The sequence below is a fragment of the Cinclus cinclus genome, chromosome 14 (genome assembly GCF_963662255.1).
Source record: "Cinclus cinclus chromosome 14, bCinCin1.1, whole genome shotgun sequence".
Taxonomy (NCBI): Eukaryota; Metazoa; Chordata; class Aves; order Passeriformes; family Cinclidae; genus Cinclus; species Cinclus cinclus.
Window position 1 is genome coordinate 4,678,374 of NC_085059.1, and position 23,396 is coordinate 4,701,769.

The following is a 23,396-nucleotide window of genomic DNA, read 5'->3' on the forward strand; positions in this document are numbered from 1 at the left end:
CCCCTCAAACCCCTCTCCCAGGACTGATGTCCAGTGCCCTCTGCTCCCCAGGGACTCCCTGCATCCCTGGCATCCCACTGGTCCCATTGTCCCCTTTGGCCTTCCCCACACACCCACCCAGTGCCCCGAGACCCCCAACCCCTCTGTGTACCCCCAGACACCCAACTCTGGCCCCACTGTGCTCCCCTTCAAACCCCCACCAGCCCTCTGTGCACCCCACAGGACTCACCCACCCCCAAACCCACCCCCAAACCCATCCCCAACCCCATTCCTCGGGGACTCCTCCGCACTCCCCCCTCCCCCCCGCACCGTGCTCGCACTGAGGACATCGCCAGGTGCTCCAGGAGACAACACAGCAATTCCAGCCACAGGAATTCCAGCCTCGGGATCCCTCTGGAGACCCCAGCACAAGGTAGGGAGCCCACCCGTCAGGATAAGGTGGTTTTGGACAAGCCCCCCTCGGATGTGGCTCTCACGGGGATCCCCCAAGAGGCGCACTGGACACTGCCACTGCCTGAGCCCAGGGGAGGCATGAGCAGCCGAGTCGGCAGTGGAGTCAAAGATCGTGGCCAGCGCGGCCAAATTGCACATTCTGCCCAGTTTGGCCCTGAAACTACAGAGCTACAATAAAAACAAGTTCAGGAGCGGCACCCGCTCAGGCAGCCAGACCGAGGGACGCGGCCCTGCGGGGCAGAGCAGGAATCCCGGCCGGGTGGGCGGGTGGGCAGCTGGACATCCCCCGGGAGCATCCTGCCCACCTGCAGGGACACCCGGCCGGGCAGGAGCAGCAGCGGGAGGCCGGGAGGAGGGTCCTGCCTCCTCCAGGTGCCAGGGCCGCGGAGTGGCAGCGGTGCCACTTGGGGAAGGCAGGGCCAGGGCACAAGGGACACGAGGGACACCAGGGACACGAGGCAGCGGGTGAGAGCAGGCGCCTTCTGCCGGCCTTCCTTTGTCCCCCGGGCTTGGCTGGCACCGTGTCCCCTCGGGCGGTCCTGCCACCGCCGGTCAGAGGGAGAGGAGCTGCTCAGAGCGGGGTGCTGGAGGGGAAGGAGGCTGGACAGGGGGATCCCGACAGGCACTATAGCTATGGCAGGGCAGGCCCTGCCCCGGCCCAGCTCTGCGGGGTCCCTGTGCCCCTGGTGCCCGGTAGAAGCCCAGGCCAGCCCCGTGCAGTCTGAGGATGTGCCATCCTGCTGGCCTTGGTCCCCCAGGAAGATGCCAGAGCTGGAGACAGGAAGCACAAGGGTGCAGCACGGCCCCTCCCGCAGCCTGAAGGGCGAGGACTGGCAAGGGCTACCCAGCAATGAGGCACGAGTAGCCCGGACCCCTCCTGCCAGGGGTGCACCCCAAAACCAGCACTGTGCCCCAGCTGCCAAGGGAGCAGTGACAGAGGCAGGGGTCCCCCTCTGGGGAGCCCTGTGAGGGACAGGGGCTCCTCTCCCCTCACCCCAGGTGGGGACCCTGCACGGGAGCTGAGGAGGCCGGGGCAGTGGGCACCTGCTGGGGAGGCCGGTGGACCTTTGACAATGGAAGAGAAAGCTGGACCCCGTGAGAGTGGCCCTGTGGCCTAAGGGCAGCGGGAGTCCAGCGGGCAGGGGCTCGGTGGCCCCCGGTGTGACCCTGAGACAAAGCTCCTCCTCACAAAGGCAATGGTGGCTTTACAGGCGGGTGGGACGGAGGTCGAGGGCACGGCACAGCCTGGCCTCGTGGGCATCCCCTGCCCTGGAGGAGGCACGAGGCTGAGAGCCGGAGCCGCTGGCGACCTCCCTGCCAGCAGAGGTGGATTGAGGGCTTCTCCGGACCCAGCCGGTCCCTTCTTGGGGACATCCCCTCCCCGGACCCAGCCGGTCCCTTGACTGGGGGCTTCCCCACCCCTCCTCCACCCACCAGGCACAGGGCCACCACCGGGGACCCCCCCACACACCCCCAAAGCAGCCCCACCTATGGCACCGGGCAGTCCCTAGGGACCCTGCAGCTTGTGGGCACAGTGACAACGTTCAGAAAGAGATCCAGGCTGAAAACACAGCAAAGTCCCTACAGTCCGGCCAGGATGCTGCCCCTCTCCTCCAGCTCCCCAGCTGCTGTTTCAGGGACTGATCACATCTCTATTTACAATATAGAACATGAGTGCGGGCCGGACGCTGCGCTCCCAGGGGCTCTTCCACGCAGGAAACCATTCAAAGCTGGAACTTGCTCCCTGTGGTTTTTTTTTCTTCTCTTTTTTTTTTTGTTTTGTTTTGTTTTTCCTCTTTTTTTTGTCTGCTTTTTTTTCATTTTGTTTTGTTCTCTCTTTAAATGTCTCTTTTTTTTTTTCATTTCAAGGACAATAAAAAGTTGCGATCAGGCAGGACTTGAATGTCATTCCTATAAGATTCATATTTACAGGAGTCTACAGCAAAGAGACAGGCAGCTGGCTCCCCCCGTGCTCGGGGACACCCCTCATCCTATGCCCCAGGAATTCCACCAGCTCTGCGTGGACCTTTGGTACATAAGCCCTTCTCTCCCTTCTCCATGCCCTCCGCACCAGGAGCCTGCCCAGCCCTCCCCAGCAGCAGTTCGGGATGCTCGGCAATCGGGGTTGGGATGCTTTTCATCCTCCCCACCCACCCCCAGCCCCAGGGCAACACGGGGTTAAAAAGGCGCTCCTCTCATCCCTGCTTCGCCCTGCCCTGCTCCCCGCAGAGCCCCTGCCTGGAGAAGCGGAGCCATAAAGCATCGAAGTGGAAAATGTTCCTCTGGCCTCTGCTCCCTGCCCCTCACGCCCAGCCTCACAGGTAGATCTCCCTCTTGGTGGTCTGCGCCGAGGGGGTGGTGGCTGGCTGGAAGTCCGAGGTCTGGGTGAGAGGAATTTCCTCCATGGGAGAGTCCTTGCAGGGCTCATGGCTACTATTGGAGAAGGCACTGTACGTGGGGAGCAGGCGGAGGTTGGCCATTTTGGTGCTGCGCTCTTCCGACAGTCTGGGGCTGCCATTCCCGACTTGCTCTTGACTCCCTCTGTCTTGGTAAGGCACAAAAGTGGAGAGTTTGAGGGCGTTCTTGGGCCTGCGGCTGGGGGAGGACTGGCCAGGCATCCAGCAGGTGTCGGAGTGGCCGAACTCTGTGCACTCCCGGGTGCAGGTCCCAGTCATGGCTACATCGGGCAGAGGCCGGAGATCTGCGGGGAACAAGGGACAGCGGTGTTACCCCAGGAACCCCCTTGGGATGTGTGGATGGAGCGCAGGGATGGCCATCTCCGTCCTACCAGCGCTGGGAGGGACAGCTGCTCTCCCCTCGTCCAACCATTTTTCCCCTCACCATGGCCTGCACGGTCTAGGGAGCATTCCCACCATTCCCAACGCCCTATTTTTTCCTGGAATTTCCCCTCACCACAGGCTCTGGGCCCATTTTTCTCCTCACCATGGGCTCTTGGCCTGTTTTTCCCCTCAGCACAGGGTTGCCATTTTGGGCATTCCCAGATTCCCATTTTCCCCCTTTTCCCCCAAAATTTCTCCTCTCACCATGGCCTGCATGGTCTTGGGAGCATTCCCAGAACTTGGGAGCCAGACCAAGGGACACCCCAGGAGCCAGACTGATGGACATCCAGGGAGCCAGAACAATGGACATCCAGGGAGCCAGAACAATGGACATCCTGGGAGCCAGACCGATGGACATCCTGGGAGCCAGACCCACAGACACCCACAGACAGCCAAGGAGCAAGGCAGAGCTGGGAGGGAAACCCAAAGCCACAGAGAAACAGGAGGCAGAGCACAGGGCAGAGTTCCCCGAGCCCCTTTGGAGACCAGGATTGCACAGCAGGACACACTCTGCCGTGCCAGGCTTGTGATCCCAGAAGTTTTGGCACTGCCTGGAACTTGCTAAGCTCCAGGAATTCCCATTGGGTACCACCCATGGCTTCACTGTGCAGAGACAGAAGTGCCCTGGACTCAGCCCCAAGGCACAGCCGTGTGTCCTGGGCAGCATCCTTGGGCATCCCTGCCCTGCTCCCACCAGGCATTCCAGGCCACGTTCCAGCCTCCCTTGGCAGGAGTCACAAGTCCAGTCAGAAGTCCTGGTCTCCTGTGGGGCCTAGAATCCCTGAGCACACAAAGGCAAAGTTATGCCCAACCTGAGAGAGGCTGGAGATGCCAGGGGTGCCCTATGGAGATGCCAGGGGTGCCCTGTGCACCAAACCCCTGCCCCTGAGGGAGCCCTGTTCCCTGGCACAGCTGGGACACTGAGCACCAGTTACACCAGTTCACAGACTGGTGTCCTCACACACCAGCCACCCCCTGCCCCAGGTGTTCCTGAGCCTTGGCCAGGTGTCCTTGGCAGAGGCAGCACCCTTCACGAGGATTCTGAAGCTGGAATTTGGCACTTCCATGTAGAGCTGAGTGTCCCTCCCAGAGCCATCCCAGCCACGAGCCATTCCTTGATCCCTGCCCCAATTTGGGACACCACAGAGTGTCCCAGGACACGTCACTGCCTGCTGCCATAAGCAGATCCAGCCTGATGCTGATGCTGGGGTGGAACCATGACCTTGAGGCTGCTCGGACTTCCAGATGTCCCTGTGCTTCCCAAAAATCCTCTCCATGTCTCCACCACCGTGGAGCTCTCTGCACTGACAGACTGATGTAGGGAGATGCTAAGGAGCTCTGGGCACCTGAGCATGTGGGGCACCCCCTGAACACAGGTTCACACAATTCCCTCATCCCAAAAGCAGGGCAGAGCCACTGGTGCTCCCTGAGACCTGGGAAGAGGCAAACAAGAGCACCATGGTGAGGTTTCTGCCCTGGCCAAGGCTCCCTCCTGCCACCAGTTTGGGACTGTCACACACTCGAGTCACCCTGGCACAGCTTTCACACACAGGATGCAGGAAAATGCTCCAGACAATGCTGGGAATGCTTAACACCGGCATGGATGAAGGGGCAAAATCAGCAGCCAACCATTGTGTGAGAACATCTTGCCCTAAAACAGCCCCCAGTGACCGTCCCCAAAGGCAGTTTGATTTCCCCCTGGGTCCTGTGCCCATGTTCCATCCCTGGCACCCACAGAAGCTCCCCCTGGAAGCTGGGATATCCTGGCAGGAGCCACACGGACATACCTGATGGCAGCCCCCCTTCACAGCCTGCTCCGCTCAGGGGACTCTGATGAGGGGCAGAAAAAGGACGACAGCGTCACATCAGTGCACAGCCCCGGCCTCCACATCCCCTTCAGCCTCTGCCACCCCCTGTCCCCGTGGTCCCCGCTCCTCCTGGCCCTGCTCCAGCTTCCTGGAGGCTGCTGGGCCACCGCTGCTCCTCCTCCCTCACTCCTTGCTCCAGCTTTATCCTGATCCTGCAGCCCAGTGGCCCTGGCAGGACTCACACGGGGATGCTCGAAGCCACCTGGGTGGTGACACCAGAAGCTCAGGCTGGGGCTGTGCACACACACATGGATACACACATGGATACACACTTGGATACACACGTGGATATACACACACGCTGATACATCCCAGCAGGATGCTCTGCCCAGCCCACAGCGCCAGGGACAGCCATGCTCATACCGCGGGGACAAAAAGCAGCAGCACAGAAGCAGCACAGGGGACACGGCAGTGGCAGCATGAGAGCACGGCAGCACGGGGGACATCCTTGGGGCTGGCCGTGCACCAGCTGCGCTGTTTCCTGGGGAATTGCCTCCATTCTCTCTCCCACGTGAGATACAAAACCAGAGGCACAACAGCTCTGTTTTCGTCCCTGCTCTGGGCTAGCCCAAGCAGAGAATGGACTCTGAATCCCAGAGGATCCATCAGGTTTTCCTCTCAGGACCACAGGAAGCTCCAGTGGCCACACAATGGCTTGGTCACTTTGAGGTCGTGTCCTGTGGTCTTTCACTCCTGTCCAAGAGGAATTATCACCATCCTTTCCTCACCAACTTTCCTCCTGGACATCCCTTCCTCTTCCAGAAAGGCCCTGGTGCTCTGTGCTCCCAGAGGAGTGGACAGGAGCCACCCCCTCTTCCTGGGGCAGAAGGAGCTTTGACGAGCCCACAGAGGGGACTGGCAGGACTGAAATAAAATCCACCTCTGCAGGGAACAAAGCTACGGAGATTTCCTTGTGCCAGCAGCAGCTTGGGAATGGCAGGATCAAGCAGGAACGCTGTGTTCAGGGTCTTTTATTCTGCTTTTCCCATTGTCTGTTCCTGGCACTGAAGCTTTTTTCCAGCATTGTCCCCTCACTTGTGGAGCTGCTGAGGAGCGGATTCAGTGCCATGAGCCCGGAACGGGCCAGGGTGGAATTCCTGAATAGCTGGGACTGAGGGAAAACACGACCCCATGGCCTAATTCCCAGCACATGCTGGTGGCTCAGGGACTCTCATGTGCCACCAGACAAGCACAAATCCCTCTTGGATGGGAATTTTGCCCAATTTTCCCCCAATCCTGTGGAATGGTGAGGATGCAGGCACACACCTCGGGGTGCCCAAAGGGTGCTGGGAATTTTGGATCCCTCCTCCACACAAAATGCACTTTTGTGCCTTTGAGGCCTTGGAATGTGACAACATTCCCAGGGATGAAGAGGACGGCCACACCCTCTCTGGTATCATGGTGTCCTGGCCACGCCAAGTAAAGCTTTGTGCAGCTGCCATGATTTCCTGAGCTTTGGCCCATCCTGGTTATCCCGGGCCAGCAGGCAGGGAAGTGGTTACTTGGGCATTCACAACCCTCACATCCTCCTGGTTCCCCCTTCCTGCAGCTTTGCCTCTCTCTGGCATCCCCTTGTCAGCTGCTTTGGGGTGCTCTCCTCCTTAGGGATGAATCCAGGGCAGGAAAAGTTGGGACTCCCTTTTTTTTTTTTTGTGTTTTACACCAGGACTCCCTCAGAGATGCCAGGTTGGCTCAAATAGAGGCACAAATTAAAACTGCTGCTGGTTATTCCTGTTTCCCTCTCTCCCTTACCCAAGACAGGAGCTCATCCCATCACAGGACTCCTCCAAAACTTTTCTGGAGGATTCCAGCAGAGCTTTGGAGCACTTTGGGAACAAGACAAAACCAGCAGCCTCAGCCAGCAGGGCTTCCATCTCCTGCAGGAGACAGGCAGAGGTTCCCTGGCCCTCTGCAAGCCTGGGAGCTCCAAGCAGAGGCTGAGAGCCAGCTCCGACCTCACTTTTTAATGCCACCTTCTGCAACATCCCCAGCCTGGTTTGGTTCTCCCGTGTCTTCACTTGCATCAGTACAGGGAAAGCAGGGCTGGATGATGCAGCACAGAAGTCTTGGAAGGGAGGGGATGTGCTGGAGCAGGTCAGGGAGGGGAGGCAGCGGGGCTGTGACAGAACAGAGCATGGCAGAGGATGCAGAGAAGCCCAGGAAAGGTGAGGAAGGAAGCACAGCCTGCCAGGAGGGACTGGAGAGGCTTGGTGGTGTGGGGAAAAGGGAAACAGGAGTGTGGGGAGAGCAGCTGGGAGGAAAAGCAGATGTTTTCCCAAAGCTGGGATCAGAAAGAGCCTTCTTCCTTCCCTGGGGAGAGCCCCATAGCCCTGAGCTGTGCTGGCCCAGGGGACAGAGGGACAGAGCAGGGCCCACACTACACCAAAAATTCCAAAAGGTCTGTCCTCAGCCAGGGAAAGGGGCTGTGCTCCCAGGAGAAGCAACTTGGCGATCTGGAAATTCCCCTTCTCCTATTCCAAGCCCTCAGGGCTCTGCAGAGCCCTCTGGGATGTCCCTGACCGTGGTGGCCTCCCATGACGTCACCTTCCAGCAGCATTGTCCCCTTCCCTGTGCAACCAGGACTCCCTTCCTGCCCCACAGCACCTGGCAGTCGGCACCATTCCCTATCCCATTATTCCTGGTGCCTTTCTCCTGCACCGAGGCTCCTCCAGGAACCATTCCTGGCAACTCTGTTCCGTGCTGCCCATGGCAGAGCTGCTGCCAGGCCCCATCCTGCTATGCCAGGATGTTCTCCAACGCTCTCCACAGGTGCCACCCTCCCACAGCGCCACTCCCCACAGGTGTGTCCCCCACAGGTGTGTCCCCCACGGCGCACTGCTGAAGGCACAGCTCTCCCACGGCGCCGTTCCCTCCAGGTGCCATTTCCCGCAGCGCCATTCCCGGGAAGCTCCGTCCCCCACGGCGCTGCTGCCTCCAGGTACGGGTCCCCCACGGTGCCACGTCCTGCAGGTGCCATGTTCTGTGCTGCTGCTGCCTCCAGGTGCTGCCTCCCCCCACTGCTGCCTTCCCTGCAGGCAGTGCTGCTGCAGTGGAGCCATTTCCTGCAGGTGCCATGTTTTACAGCGCTGCTCCCTCCAGATACCACTTCCCTGCGGAGCTGCTTCCTCCAGGCACCAGTGCTGCTGCTTCCCTCCCTCCTCACACACCCTAAGGAACAGCTGGGATTGTGCAGCCCAACATCCCATCTTATAGTGGCTGGCCTCTATCCTATCCTATCCTATCCTATCCTATCCTATCCTATCCTATCCTATCCTATCCTATCCTATCCTATCCTATCCTATCCTATCCTATCCTATCCCATCCCATCCCATCCCATCCCATCCCATCCCATCCCATCCCATCCCATCCCATCCCAGTGGGACCTTCCTGCAGGGAACAGGAGCTCTGTGCTCATTCCCAACACGTTTTCCCCTTGCCAGGGCTGTTGGGAGAGGGGAGCTGCTGCTGCAGGTGGCTCTGGAGCCAGGATCTCCTTCACAAGGCTCAGAGACAAGGTCCCTCTTCATGGTCCCCAAAGGAGGGGTGCACAATCAGTGCATTATCCCATCAGGGAATCATGGAATGTTCTGAGCTGAAGGGACCCACCAGGATCATCCAGTCAAACTCCTGGCCCTGCCCAGATTCCCCAGCAATCCCCCCTGTGCATCCCTGGAGCGCTGTCCAAACACCCCTGGAGCTCTGGCAGCCTTGGGCCGTAACCATTCCCTGGGGAGCCTGGGCAGTGCCCAGCACCCTCTGGGTGAGGGAAGAACCTTTCCCTGCTCTCCATCCCAAAGCTCCCCTGGAGCCGTTCCCTCCTTCCCTGAGCTGTGCCCTCAGCTCCTGTGCTGCAGCTGAACCAGCCCAGTGCCCTCAGCCGCTCCTCGGGTGCCCCTGCAGAGCCTTCCCCAGCCCCAGCTCCTCCTCTGGACACTCTGGAGCAGCTCTGGGTCTCTCTGATGTTGTGGCACCCAAAACTGTCTCAGAACTCAAGGTGAGACTGCCCCAGCCCAGAGCAGAGCGGAACAATCCCTGATGGCTGATCCTCCAGAACACCCTTTGGATGCAGCATCCGTTCCACAGCTCCTCACCCATTTCTGGTCCAAATTCCCACGTGGGCAAGCCCAGACCTCACCAATATCCCTGAGGGAGCTACAGGAGCGCTGCCCTGCCTTGCAATGCTGCTCCAGGGACCGATGGGCACAAAAAGCTCGAGAGCTGACAGCCCAGCACGGAGCACCCCACAGGGGAGTCCAGGGCAGCCCCAGCTTTTCCCAGCCCCAGCTTTTCCCAGTCCTAGCTTTTCCCAGCCCCAGCTTTTCCTCCCTCACCCCCTCCCCGTGCAGACGGCTTGCAGGACCATTCCTAGCACTACAACACTCATCCAGACGGCTGCGGGCCCAATTCTAGCACTACAACACCCAGACAGATGGCTTCTCAAACTTCCCACCCTCGCTCCAGATGGCTCCCGGTATCGGAGCCCGACCCGGCACTGCCCACCGAGGAGGTGACTGTGGCTCCGAGGCGCACCTCCAGCTCCCGGGGCAAAAAGGAGCAACACCCGCTCTTCCCCTGCATCCCCAGAGCTCCGCAGGCTGCTGCCAGCTCACAGACGGGTTTCTCCTGAGCTCTGGGGCCAGGAGATGGAACACACACCCGGCATCTTCCCCGGCCCCTCCAGCCCCCCTGGCTCTGCCCTCGCGCTGAGCAGCAGCAGCTCCGAACAGCACGGACAGATGGGCCTGAAGTGAAGGGGCTGCCAGACCCCAGCTGCACAAACGGATCAGCCCCCAGACCCTGGAGGAGATCCCAGAGCTGCAAAAGGCTTCCCTGCTCCTGCCAAGGGGATCCCAGCACGACCCGGGAATGGATGTGCCCAGATGCACCCACCAGGCTCAGCATCAACAGCACAGCTGGGGCTGGGGTGCTTTGCTTGGCTCCCAAGGGATCTGTTCTTTTTTTTTCCCTGTTCTCGGGGGATCTGTTCTTCCCTTCTGGCTCCCAGGGGATCTGTTCTTCCTCTTCCCCACTCCCATGGGATCTGTTCTTCCCTTGCCCCATTCCCAGGGGATCTGTTCTTCCCTTCTGACTCCCAGGGGATCTGTTCTTCCCTTCTGACTCCCAGGGGATCTGTTTTTCCTTTTTCCCACTCCCATAGGATCTGTTTTTCCTTTTCCCCTCTCCCAGGGGATCTGTTCTTCTTTTCCCCTCTCCCAGGGGATCTGTTCTTCTCCTGAGTGCCGGAGCCACCTCCCTGCTGCAGTCACACCAGGGGCACTGTGTGACAGCAGCCACATCGCCACAGCAGCGGCAGGCAGAGCACCCAGATGGATGTTCCCTGACACTGAGCCTGTCCCTGCAGGGCTTAGCAACACTCTGAGGGCTCCCAAAATCCCCATCACCCTACAGCTTCCCTGTGATACCCAGCAAAACAAATTCAACCCTCCATAGCAGATTTTGCACTTGTGGTGCCACCCCCTATTCTGGCACAGAGGGGCTTCAGCCTTTGCTGGACTGTAAAAAGCAGAATTATTACATTAAACTGCTGAATAATTATGTCAAGAAGCACCTTAATAGGATTACAGGGTTCAAAAGTTAGGAAATGCCAAAATTAGGATTGTCCAGGCGGCCTTAATTCTCCTCCTGAAAGCGCTTTGTGATGCAGACCAGAGTCACACTCTGGTGGGAAATATTTCCCCTGGGGTCCTTTTGTGGCTTCCAGGGAGAAGATAGAACCACTTGGGAGATTTAACAGGGAAGAAGCTGCTTTGCCACTGAGACTCTGCCCCAGAGGCTGCAGAAACTGGGGAAGGTATGAGGAAAGGGTCAAGAGATCACAGAAAATTCCTCCTCTTAAAAGGGGCTGGAGGATGAGGGTGTTGCTCTCATAATGAGAAAAAACAGCAATTTTCTCTCCTCTTTCCAGAAATAAAATATCTGGGCCCATTTCACTGGCACTTCTCAAAATATTTGGTACCTGGCACCTGAAAAATCGGGTGCTTGCAGCTAAAACTCGCAGCAGCCAAAAGCGAAGGCAAGGAATGAGCATTGCTGGGCAATCCTCCTCACTCACATTGCATAAAATGATCAGTTCCAGAATGAAATCCTGGATCCATTAATATCCCAACATTATCTTCTGTCTGTCCTACAGATAAGAGACCTTCCACAAATATCCACCAGAAAGCTTGGGGAGTCCAAATGAACACATGGAACAACCAAACCCTTTCCCCAGCATTCACTCCTGCAGCGTCCAGGTGAGTAACAACGCCTGAGGTTCCTTTAGGAGCACACAAAAATCCTAAAAGCATGGAATTTCGGGCAATGGAGCTGCCCTCCTTCCTTCTCTGCCTCAGGAGCTGGGACAGGTGGGAGCCCAGGGCTCACCTGGCTGGGGCACGGGCTAATGATGGTTATGTAAATCCCACGGGAGCAGGCACCACCTGCCATCCCTGGGGGCTGCCAGCTCATGCATACCTTGGATGCGCATTCCTGCTGCCCAAATTCCTCCGAGATTGCTCCTGCCTGCATTCCCACATCGCCTCTGCTCCTGGATGCTGGGGATTCCTCCCGGGGGAAGGTCTATCGGAATGGCCTGTCCCCACCTCCAGGCAGGGGCTCCCTGGGGACACAGGAATGGCCACCCCAGAGCTCCATGGGGACACAGGAATGGCCACCCCAGAGCTCCCTGCCACACTCTGGGTACCCTTTGCTGCCAGCCAGTGTGGCCACAAGGGGCCAGGCCACCAGGAGCAGTGTCACCAGTGCCACTCTGAGCACCCACTAACCTGGTGACACAGTGTCCACAGCCCAGCATGGTGGCCCTGGTGGCACCAGGTCCTGGGCAGCTGCCAGTCCATATTAGCAGGGGTTGGTGACACGCAGTGCCCCTCTTACCCCGTATCCCTGTGTCCCTAGCTCTTAGAGCACCACTGGTCGTGGTTCCAGAGGGGCTGGAGACACGAGCCATGGCAGGATTGTGCCCTGTAGGGCTGGGGACAGTCCCCCTACCCAGCAGGGGGATGTCACAGCAGATAATGTTTCTCCCAGGAATAACTTGAGCACATAATCCTTGTGCCTGAGCCTGTGAAAGGCCAGGTCTGATCCTCCCTGACCTGTCCCCTCTGGGGGGAGCACAGAGGGTCCCCTCCAGCCCCATCCTACCCAAACCATGACACTGCACCATGGCATCCCTGGAGCCAGCCTGGGCACCCTCCTCCTGCTGCATCCAGCACCTGCAAGGGTTAACCTGCCTCTCCAGAGCTTCTCAAAGCTAATTAGAAAGAGCCTGGGCAAGTGTGGTGGCAGACACCACTGCACTTATCTCCCCACTTCCGGGGCTCTGCCCTTATCATTTAATTAAAGCTGCAGCCGTGCTTCCCTGGCTGGCAGCAGCTCATCACTAAGGGCACTGGAGCTTGAGGCAGCCTCTGCCAGGAAGAGCAGGAGAAGGGAGGGAACAGGCCCCAGGAAAGACAATGAAAGGGAGAAGAAGATAAAGGAAGAGTCACTTTGTGCTGGATGGGGAATGGAAAGGCAACGAGGGACCCCAGTGTGGCACCTCTGTGAAAGGGGACAGCTCTGCTCCAGGTGGACCTGGGTGATGTCACAGTCTGGGAATGAGCCAAGGAAATGCCTTGGTGGGAGGCAGTTCAGGTTGGCTCCATCTCCCCAGAGCAGCTCTCCCACAGAATGCTGAGATCACTGAGGTTGGGAAAGACCTCCAGGATCCTTGAGTCCAAGCTGTGCCCAATCCCCACCTTGTCCCCAGCCCAGAGCACTCAGTGCCACCTCCAGGGATTCCTGGGACACCTCCAGGGATGTGCACTCCAAACCCCCCTGGGCAGTTCCAATCCCTGAGCACCCTTTCCATGGAGAAATTCCTGCTGCTGTCCACCCTGAGCTCCCCTGGCCCAACCTGAGGCCGTTCCCTCTCCTCCTGTCCCTGTTCCCTGGAGCAGATCCCAAATCCACCCCCAGCTGTCCCTTCCTGTCAGGGAGTTGTGCAGAGCCACAAGGTCCCCCCTGAGCCTCCTTTTCTCCAGGCTGAGCCCCTTTCCAGCTCCCTCAGCCTCTCCTGGGGCTCCAGCCCCTTCCCCAGCTCCGTTCCCTGCCCTGCACACGCTCCAGCCCCTCCAGGTCTCTCTGGCCATGAGGGACCAGAACTGGACACAGCCCTCGAGGTCCCCCAGCAGTGCCAGCCCAGGGGACAGGCTCTGCCCTGCTCCTGCAGCCACACTGGTTTTGATCCAGGCCAGGTGTCCATGGCCTCCCTGCCCACCTGGGCTCCCAGCAAGGCACCCTCAGGTGTACCCTGACCCCAGAGTCCCAGAGCAGACCCAGCCATGCTCAAACCTCCCAAAGGAAAAGGACAATCCCTGCCATGCTGTATCCAGCATCTCAAGGAAAACTGGGGACCAGAGAGCACTGGGAAATGTCCAGGAGGGAGGCCACCAGGACCTAGATTGATGTAACTCAAGAAACCAAGGAACAGGAGGGATGCACTCGAAGCAATGGCAGCAAATCCTTGCTGGTCTCTGAAAGAGAACAGGGATCACAGGATCATGGAATCACAGAATAGTTTGGGTTGGAAGGAACCTCAAAGCTCATCTTGCTCCCTGCCATGGACAGGAGCACCTTCCATGATCCCAGGCTGCTCCAATCCTGGCCTTGGACACTTCCAGTGATCCAGGAGCAGCCACAGCTTCTCTGGGCAACCTCAGGGCCTCACCACCCTCACAGGAAAACATTTTTTTTTCCTAATATTCAATCTAAAGCTCCTCTGTGTCAGTTGGAATGCCTTCCCCTCATGGATAAACCCTGGGAATGCTGTTGTCTGAAGGCCACATAGGGCAGTGTGGGCACAGCTCCGCAGGGATGTGTTCTGCAGTATACTCAGGGCACATTTTGGGACAAGCAGCCCCCAACCGCTGCTGGCAGCTCCCATGCCAAATTCCACACCTCCCTCCCAAAGCGTGGTTAAGCTAATGGATCTTGAAAGGAAATTTTCATAATCACTTTGTTAGCAAGGCTGAGGCAGCACGGCTTGTTCTCCAAAAACCAGCTGGAACAGCTCTGCTCAAACTTGGGAAAAAACAGAAAAAGAAATCAACCTGAGGGAAATCCAGCATGGAAAATTGAAGCTGTGGTGCTGGGAAGCAGCTGAGGCGATAAGCGATCGGAACGGAGCCTGTACAACACAAAATGTCAGAGCCTGAGGCTGCGCAGAGCAGGGAAGGATCCTCACTGCAGGCTCCCAGAGCTGCTCCAGCCCAGCTGGAGCCGTGTGCCTGTGCCCAGAATGGAGCCACGGGAGCAGCCCTGGCTGGGAACGGCAGCACCAGCCTGAGGAGGAGCTGGGGAAGGGGCTCAGCTGGAGAAAAGGAGGTTCAGGGGGCACTTGGTGGCTCTGCACAGCTCCCCAACAGGAGAGGGCAGGCAGGGGACATCAAGAGCTGCTCCCAGGGGGCAAAGATGGGGTGAGTGCACTCAAGTTGTGCCAGGAGGGGTTTAAGCTGGACATCAGGGACAAGTTCTTCCCAGAAGGATGGTGAAGCCCTGGCAGAGCTGTGGTGGAGTCACCCTGGAGGGATTTCAAAGCCATGTGGATGTGGCACTTGGGGAGGGGGGTTAATGGTGGCCTTGGCAGTGCTGGGGGAATGGTTGGACTTGATGATCTCAGAGGTTTATTCCAACCTTAATTCTGTGATTCTGCGCAAAGGGTGGTGCTCTCCTGCCCCCTGCTCCCGTCCTAACTGCACAAACCAGTATTAATGGGCAATATTTGGATTATTTCTAATAAATGTTCAGCAATGCCAGTCCTCTCACCTCACCTCCAGCCACGGGGAGCACTCCAAGGAGCACCAGTTCATGTGCACTGGGATTTGGGAATACTGGCCTGACTCTGTGAGCCCTCTCCAGTGTTTGCTCCTTGGTGGCTGCCTCTCATTGTTCCCGGGTATTAAAGCTCTTGTGTCAAGGAGAAAAGAAGTGGCGTTCGCATGTCTGCCTTTGAACAAAACCATTGTTCAGCTCCATCAACAATTTAATAATCCTTCCCTGGCAGGACAATGGATGGGGGGAAATCGTTGGAGCAGGGGGGCCGGGAGCCACAGAGCCAAGTGGTGTTCCTGGCCTTTGAAGTCCGGGAGGTGTTTAAGTGACAAAAGAAATCACAAGTTTATGAAAAGGGCTCTTCTTGAGTAGGGGATTTACAAACAAAGGCAACCCAGACCACTCGGAGAGAAGCAGAGCAGGGAGAAGGAAGAGCCCTTGGAAGAGAGTCAAGCCAAACCCCAAGGAAACCGGGAGAGGAAATGACAGGATGGATTTGCATGCGGCCGCTTTGTTTCCTTGCCACAGATCTTTCCTGGGCTGCTTCTGAGGAAAGGGAGCAACACACTCACATCATTCCAGCCTATCCTGACCCTGCCTGAGCTGTCCCGCAGACACCGAGGGGGAAGAGGCAGATCCCTGCCAGAATTTTTGGCAGCTGTGAGAAGGATCAGGGGATGGGCACTAAATGCAGGGTGAGGCTCTTGGACAGTGCTGAGGGGTAAATATCTGTCCCTGATGGAGGCACACACGGCCCTGGATCCCAAGCCCAGCCCTAGGGAACCAAATCCACCTGAAATTCAACGCACAGCAGTCCTGGGAGCCTTAGAGCAGGGATACAGCCAGGGAACTTTGTGGGAATGATCCCACATCAAATGGGATCTGCTGATTCTCTGCTGATTGCTCTGAGATCCAGAGCCCGAACCCCTGGACTGCCCAGCCCCTTTCTCTGCAGTGCAGCCTTGCCACAAAGCAGCTGAAAACGCTCTTTATTGACGCCTCTGACGCCCACAGACTGCGAGGCTGAAAACCTGCAGTGGGAGCACTACAGGGAGAGGTTTTGTGGCTGGCACGTGGCAGGAGCAGCACTGGCCACGTCCAAAATTCACCCCAAGAAATCACCCCTGCTGCTTTAACTGGACCATTTGCCCTCCTGTTGTGATTCCCCACCAAGCACTGAAAGGATCTGCGGCCCTAATGGCCAGGACTGGGGAGAAATCCCCTTCTCCTGGAAAAGCAGGAGGGATCAGCACCAAAGCATCCAAGGCTGAAGGAGCAAACACAGGATATGGGGAAGTTTAGGAACGGGGCAGCCTGATGATGGCTTATTTGGGGAAAAAAACCCCACGATCCTGATGAATTTTGCTGTGCCCTGTGTTTGTTTTTAAGATGGCAGCAAGAAGCCCTTGCGGGAAAGTGGGGAAAAGACAGATAATTGCTTCCGATAGGGAATATCAAACTCCAGCTACCCCTGGGTGCTGCAGTTTACAGGATGCTGGAGGAGAGATGCAATAAAGTTTGCACCACTCGAGGGAGGCCTGCCAGAGGCAGTCCTAAAGGCTGCCATGAATAAAACACGCTTTAAAGAGCCAGCAAGGATTACAAAATCCCAAAATCCAGGCAGGACAAGCGGGATACATCATTCCCCCCAAAACGTCAGAGGCAGGTTGGAAAAGAGGATTTGCCCAGAGTGCAGCAGCAGGGAGCAGCAGGATGATCACGAGAAGATTTGGATTTCACGGTCCAACAGAGATGGATGAAAATTTCCCGAATCGGCCCAAGGGCATAGTTTTTAGCGGTTATTTTTCCAAAGGGAGGAGACGGCAAGAGCAGGTCTGCTCCTTATGCGAGGGAAAATCCGTGTGCAACACGCAGCAAAAGGTACGGAGCTCTGAGGGATCCACGATTGGAGAGGTCCAGGCCAGCAATTGACCCTTTGAAGGAAGCCGTACATCATCATTAAAGAGCTTCACGTCCCGGGGGACCCGGAGGCGAAACATCCCCGGCGCTGCTGTCCCAGTGTGGGAGAAAACAGGGCTTGGGGAATGACAAATGGAATGAGCGTGGGCGGCAGGGTATACCTGCAGCCCGAGCACGGGAAGGGCTCGGGATCTGCTCCTCAGGAAAGCTGATAGGGGAACAATAGCCTGCAAGTGGCATTGTTTGCAGGAAAGGGGAGATATTTGCCTTTTCTCACTGATGCTGCTGCATCTCTGTGGGGGCCCCTTCCTGTGTGGCTAATAAGCAGCAAGGCGCCAGACGTGGAATACAAAAATTCCTCTGGCTTTGATTCGTTTTCTTTCTGGATAGAGTCAGCTTTGCTTTTGTCAAGATCCCTGTTGTCTGGGTAATTTCATCTAGAGATCCTCAAGGAGCAGAGATCTCCACATCACTCCGAGTTTAATATCTCGGTTTGAGCTGGCATATATTCCAGCAATAATTTATACAGCTGAAGAAGGAAAAAAAAAAAGAGATTACTTCTGTCTAATTGGCATTACACTAATTACCAGCAAAATACATCAGGCAAATATCACATCTCCTCACTCTCTGTCATTTTGCATTCCCTGCTCCATTTTCTCTTTTCTCGGCAGCAATAAAACAACACGACAGCCATTCTCACATCCCTGAGCAGGGATCACATCCTGACCCCCTCCTCCTTTTCCTGCTGCCTCCTCGTTTCCTCAGGTCCAGGCAGGTTGTCCTAACCCAGACACACACAGCTGATGGAGAACTGCTGTTCCCAGGAACCCTGCTCTTCCCTGCTGGATCCCTTCCCCAGCCTCTCCTATGTTCCTTGTCCAGAGGGTTCACCCCTGGAAGAACATTTTATATCTGAGTAATACAGAACACAGACCACAGGACAATCACAGGTTTTACCCATGGGCCACCTGAGGTGATTTATTCCTGATTCACAACATCCTTGCCAGTCTAGCCCAAATCACTGGAAAAAATGATGTTATTTTAGCCTGACAACACCAGTCTCATGCTGGAGTAAAGGTGCCAAGTGTAAACCCAAGCATGTCCAAGAGCTACCACGAGCAGAGTCCTCATCATCCAGCTCATTCTGACCTGAGCTCCCTGCCAAGCAAGAGCCCTGGAAAAAAGCACTTTGTGGAGATCCTTCCCTGTTCTTGTCCCCCAAGCCCAGGAATGAGGTCTGGATGTTTATCTTTAGGGATACAGCCCTGGAAGGAGCACCCAGCTAGGACTCTGTCTGTGACACTCTGGCAGGTTCCATGCTCTCACTAGTGAGGTTCAGCCCTCCTTTTCCATGAGGACTGAGGATGAAATAGGGATCAACCTAGGCTCACAGGGATCAACCTTGGGAACCTTTAGAGGCACAACCCCCTCTCCATCCCACTGCACACACAGTGTCCCCACATGTCCCTCCTGGGAAAACAGAGCCTTCTGGCCACCAACACATCAATTCTCCCATTCCTGCTTGTTGGAAGCTTCTTGTGCTGCTCAGAGGTGCTGAAAAGGGAGTCCAGCTCTGGCCACACTGGCCAGGGAACAAGGACTGAGCACCACGTGGCCGTGGTTGTGTCCCTGAGCAAAGCGTGCCTACCTCAACTGCCGGGAAATGAGCCCTGGATGCTGGCAGGGAGCTGAGCTCTGGGAAAGGAGAGGCAAACGCAGGGGCTGCCACGGTTTGATAACCTCTGAGGCACAGCAGCCTGTCCCTGGGATGGCTGGACACATCCATGACTAATGGGAGATTTATGGAGTGTCCTCTCCACCGGGGAAGCAGAGCGCTGGCGTTCCAGCCACTTAACGGAGGACACTTCAAATCAGGATGGATGAGAACCCGTGGGAAGGAGACAGGAAGAGAGATTCTTTAATGGTGAGAGCACAAAGGATCAAATCCCAGGGAAGAGCCAACAACTGAGACTGACACCTGACCTGTCTCAACAGCAAAGCTCCCATTGATTTCAGCAGGGACAGGGATGAATCCCTCATCCTCTATCTCCTGCTGGTGAGAGGGATTTTCCATGTGAGGGATCCACACCTGACCGATCCTTCAAACTCAGCCACCTGCTATTTTTACGAGAAAGGAACTGTGGCGTGGAGTCCACGAGAAGCTCAAATGGGAGACTTTGTAAGCTCCTCCGGCATTAAGTTTAAATCCCCCACTAATGCAGGTCCCTTGCACGGGCAGAGGCACTGCCAGGCAGGTTTATGGAGACATTCCCGAGCCTTGGGAGGCAGATAAAGGGGGAATAGCTGCGGTAGATCACACAGGAGCTGGAAATGGCACGTCAAATTACTTCAAAAGAAGCTTTCTAAGGAAGCAGGTCTTTGAAAACAACAAATAGTCTGGGGCTGCTGAGGGATCCTGCCTGTCTGTTGCTTTTACACTCGGTGGCTTTTTCTGGTTTAGACGTGTTCTAAAGCTGAATGCCAAGCTCAGAATCCCTGCCTCCCGCAGAATCCCGGCTTCCTGCAAGTTCAGCTCTTTGTGGAACCACGGAGCAGGCAGGGTGGGAAAACCGCTCTGTCTGGTGAGCAAAAAACGACAAAAAAAATGTGGCCCAGCAAAATCTCAGCCTGCTCACTCCCCTGTCCAGTTGGCCATGGAGCTGTGCTGGGACACCAGGACAGCACAGGCACAGGGGTGAGCCAACCAAGAGGGACAGGAGGGACCTGCTTGCTGTGCTCCCAAAACACACAGAGTGTTGTGGCTCAAGAGAAATCATCATTACCATTCCTTGCTGTCCCCCACCTGTCCAAAGGAACAACAGCAAGTCCCAAGTTCAAGTGTGGTTTTTAAAATGCGCTGGGAAATACAAAAGAAGAGCCTGAAGCAGCTTCACCCAACCCCTCACTCCCAGGAAATGTCCTCCCCAGAGAGGAACGTGGGACAAGCAAAGAAGGGCCCCACCCACCCATTCCCATCGAGGATCTAATTCGGAAAACTCTTCCTGGAACTGGGTTTAACAAACTGGAGCTGAAGCCGTGAATAGTTGGGAGCTGATGTAATCTATTTTTGGAAAATCGACTTTCTACCAAAGAAGGGATGTTGAGATTTGGCCCAGAGATAAGAATAGCTGCGCATGACCATTTGCATGGGCATTTGCATCAGAATTTGCAACCATTGCCAGGGAAAAGGAAAATGCCAAGTCTTGTGTGGGTTGGGTTCCCTATTTTAATGTCACTGGGGTCATGTTCTGCCAGGTGAGAACCCTTTCCCAGGCCTGCTGAGGTGGAATGTGATGGAAAATGTTCCTGCCTTGGACTGGAAGAGTTCCATGACACAGTCTGGCCTTCCTTGTTGGGGAGATGGGAAATCCTCCCTTCCCTGGGACAGAAGTCACCTTCCCTCAATGAGCTGATTTATAAATCCTAGCTAAAAACTTCCAGAATCCCACGTGTTTGCAGCTGATTCCCTTAAGGAAAGTCTCAAAGTTTGCCATAGGGCTGACCGAGCCTAAGAGTGGTTCCAAGGAGCGGGGTGAGTTTGGGGTCAGCAGCTCTCAGCGTGTTCCCCAGGCCTGGGGTCTCTGCAGGATTGCCTGGAAAATCCACACAGGGAGGGCAGGGTCACCTCCCCGAGCTGTGCACTCACCATGCACAGGGACAGCAGCATCCTGGGGAGGGCTTCCAGATGGGAAAAAGAATAAAGATTAGGAAAAATTATATAATTTTTTTCCACCCAGTAAGTTCAGGAATGTAAATTCAGAGCAGGAGGAATGTGAAGGGCATTACACAAGCTAGAAGGCTTCACGGATTTCCACCGGTTCACCACAGACAGCAAGGGGGAATAGAAGAGATCCCAGCCCAGGATGGCAAGGACCAGAGTAAAACTCCCCAGATCCAATCCTGAATGCAGCAGGCACACACAGAGCCACAGGGACCAAGGTATGCTCCAAGAGAAGGCACCTTCCCACTGAAACACGGAGTTTTTGTCCCTTGGGCGTTGACTCGGAGTGACTGCACAGCCTGGGCCTTTCACAATCACATCACGTGGGCTCAGGGACAGAAATGGGGGGGGGAAACGCAACCAGAATCCATCAGGGATATTTGGGTTCAAAGAACTCCTCTAAAGATGTCCAGGATCCACCAAGGATCCCCAGAGAACTCGATGACACCCCTGTGTGCACTACCACGTAATCCTGTGAGGCAAGAGAGGCAGATAAATTATTACAGCTATTTTGGATGTGGTCTGAAGCAAGGAGCAGCCTTCTTAGAAGGTCTTGAGAGGATTAAAGGTACTCTCTGGAGCTGGGAGCAATGTGCTTGCTCCTGGGGCAGGGGAGCAGCTGTCCCCTGTTTACCCTGGGCTCCTGGGGACAATTAAGGAAGGTGACCTGGCTGGTGTGGCAGGACAACTGCCCTGCCCTGAGCAGCTCTGGTGTAAGAGTTTACCCAGACACAGCCACTGGAAAACATGGAAAATAAGGAAACATGGCTGGAATTACAGCTCAGGCAGAAATGTTGAAACAGGGATGGGGTAATCCAGGGCCATTTGCAATCTGCTGGATGTTGTCTGTCTTGATAAAAATCTTTTCCCAGTGGTGATTAAGCAAACCAGGAGCCGGTTTTGGGGATGAACCAACATTAAGTGTGGAAAGGAGAGAAGCTCCCGATTTCTTCTGAAGAAATACAGGCGCTGAGGATCACTGAGGGACACAGAGAGAATTTCCAGAGGCAGATGAGGGGCAGAACACGATCACAAAGAACATGGGCACCTTAAACCTGGGCAGGAGTGGGAGCTGCTGCTCAGGACAAAAGGAATTCCAGCCCTGAAGTGTTAAAAAGGGCTGAAAATCAGTTCCAAAAAAACCCAAACCCACAAAGTTTCAGCTAAAGAGGAGTCCATGGAACAGCCAGACCCAAGCTCAGCTGGGTAGATGTGTGACCTGCTGGATCCAGGTCAGCAAAGAGCAGGAATGGCATGGATGTAGTTGGAATCCCACATCCCACTCCAAAGCATTCCTCAGCCTCTGCAACAAAGCAGAAGTGCTGCATGGTACATTTGAAAAATAAAACTAAACCCAACTCCACAGACTGCAAATGTGCCTGGAACGCTTTCTGCAAGACAAAAGGGACATTTAAAGATAATGTAGGAAAAAGAGAATGGGTTTTAAGATCTAGAGGAGTCCCTGTGCCAGGGAAGGAGACAGAATGTAATTTTTTTCTCCCATCTGTTGGCTGCAAGGAATTGAACAACAATCGCAGTGAGAACCCTAAAAAGCAGCTCATGACTGGCACTAAAGCAGAGGCAGGAGGCAGTGACTGCCCAGGGCTGCAAATCCATCCTCGTGGTGAGCAGGAAAAGGGGATGGTTGGCTCGGGAATACTCTGAGCCATCCACCTTCTCAAGGAACTCAGAGCTGGGGGTGCTCAACATCGAGAAAACTCCACGGAGATTGCAGTCTGGGAGTGCCTTCCAGTGCCCAAAGGGGCTCCAGGACAGCTGGAGAGGGACTGGGCACAAGGGATGGAGGGACAGGACCCAGGGAATGCCTTCCACTGCCAGAGGACAGGGATGGATGAGATACTGGGAAAGAATTGTTCCCTGGGAGGGTGGGGAGGCCCTGGAATGGATTTCCCAGAGAAGCTGTGTGGAAGTGTCCAAGGCCAGGTTGGAGCAAGCTGAGGTAGGGAAAGGCATCCTTGCCTGTGGCAGAGGATGGGGCTGGATGGATTTTAAGGCCCTTTTCTTAATTCCATGATCCCACGGCACTGCGGGGTGCACACACAGCCAGGTGCAGCCACATTTCCATGCCACGGTCACAGTGTGAACACAAAAAGTCCCAGACACATCATCCCTGCACCTGGAACTGATGTGGATGTCACTAAGTGCTGCTGGAGGGCTGTGGAACATCACCTGGACACATCCACCCCACCAAAAGCTTGTGGGCAAATTGGAGATCATGCCGAGAGGAAAATGAGATGGAGGAACGGAAGGCTTGAACTATAATCAGAAATCAGCAAAGAGGAGGAGGGAAACTTCTCCCCAGACTGCCGCTGCAAGGGTTGCCAAAAAAGCACCACACATATCCAAGATGTGCCAGATGTTGCTGCTGCCCAGGAATGAGGCTGCAGGTCTGTGGTGGTGGCACGAGCAGATGGCAGTGGCCGGGAGGAGCGCGAGGAAGGGTGGGAGGAGAGGAAGAGAGACCCAGCTGCCAAAATCTCTTGCCTTGGCTCTGCTCACAGGGAGGGACTTGACTCAGTTTTCTTTCAAAGAGATCTTTAAGTGTTGAGTTGCCTGAATGGGATCTCCGAGTACGCACCAGGAGAGGGAATTCTGCTGTTGTGGGACTCGGTGGGAAGAAATGGGAGGAGTTGAAGCAGAATTTAAGTGCAGCCTGGTGAAACTGGGGGCAGACAGGACCTTCCACGGGAAGGGCTCACCTGGGGTCTCACACATTGTGCTACCAAAGTGGGGAATTCCCGA

At 56.0% G+C, this 23,396-nt stretch overlaps 1 protein-coding gene across 2 annotated transcripts in view; it reads right to left on the minus strand.

Moving 5' to 3' along the window:
* Window positions 1–2,768: 2,768 nt before the first annotated feature.
* Window positions 2,769–23,396, minus strand: part of PCDH1 (protocadherin 1) — a 52,774-nt gene continuing 32,146 nt past the window's right edge. For both annotated transcript variants that reach the window (XM_062502239.1, XM_062502240.1), the window contains exon 5: window positions 2,769–3,154. In XM_062502239.1, the coding sequence (XP_062358223.1) occupies window positions 2,769–3,154 (386 nt within the window). The remainder of the gene's footprint in view (window positions 3,155–23,396) is intronic.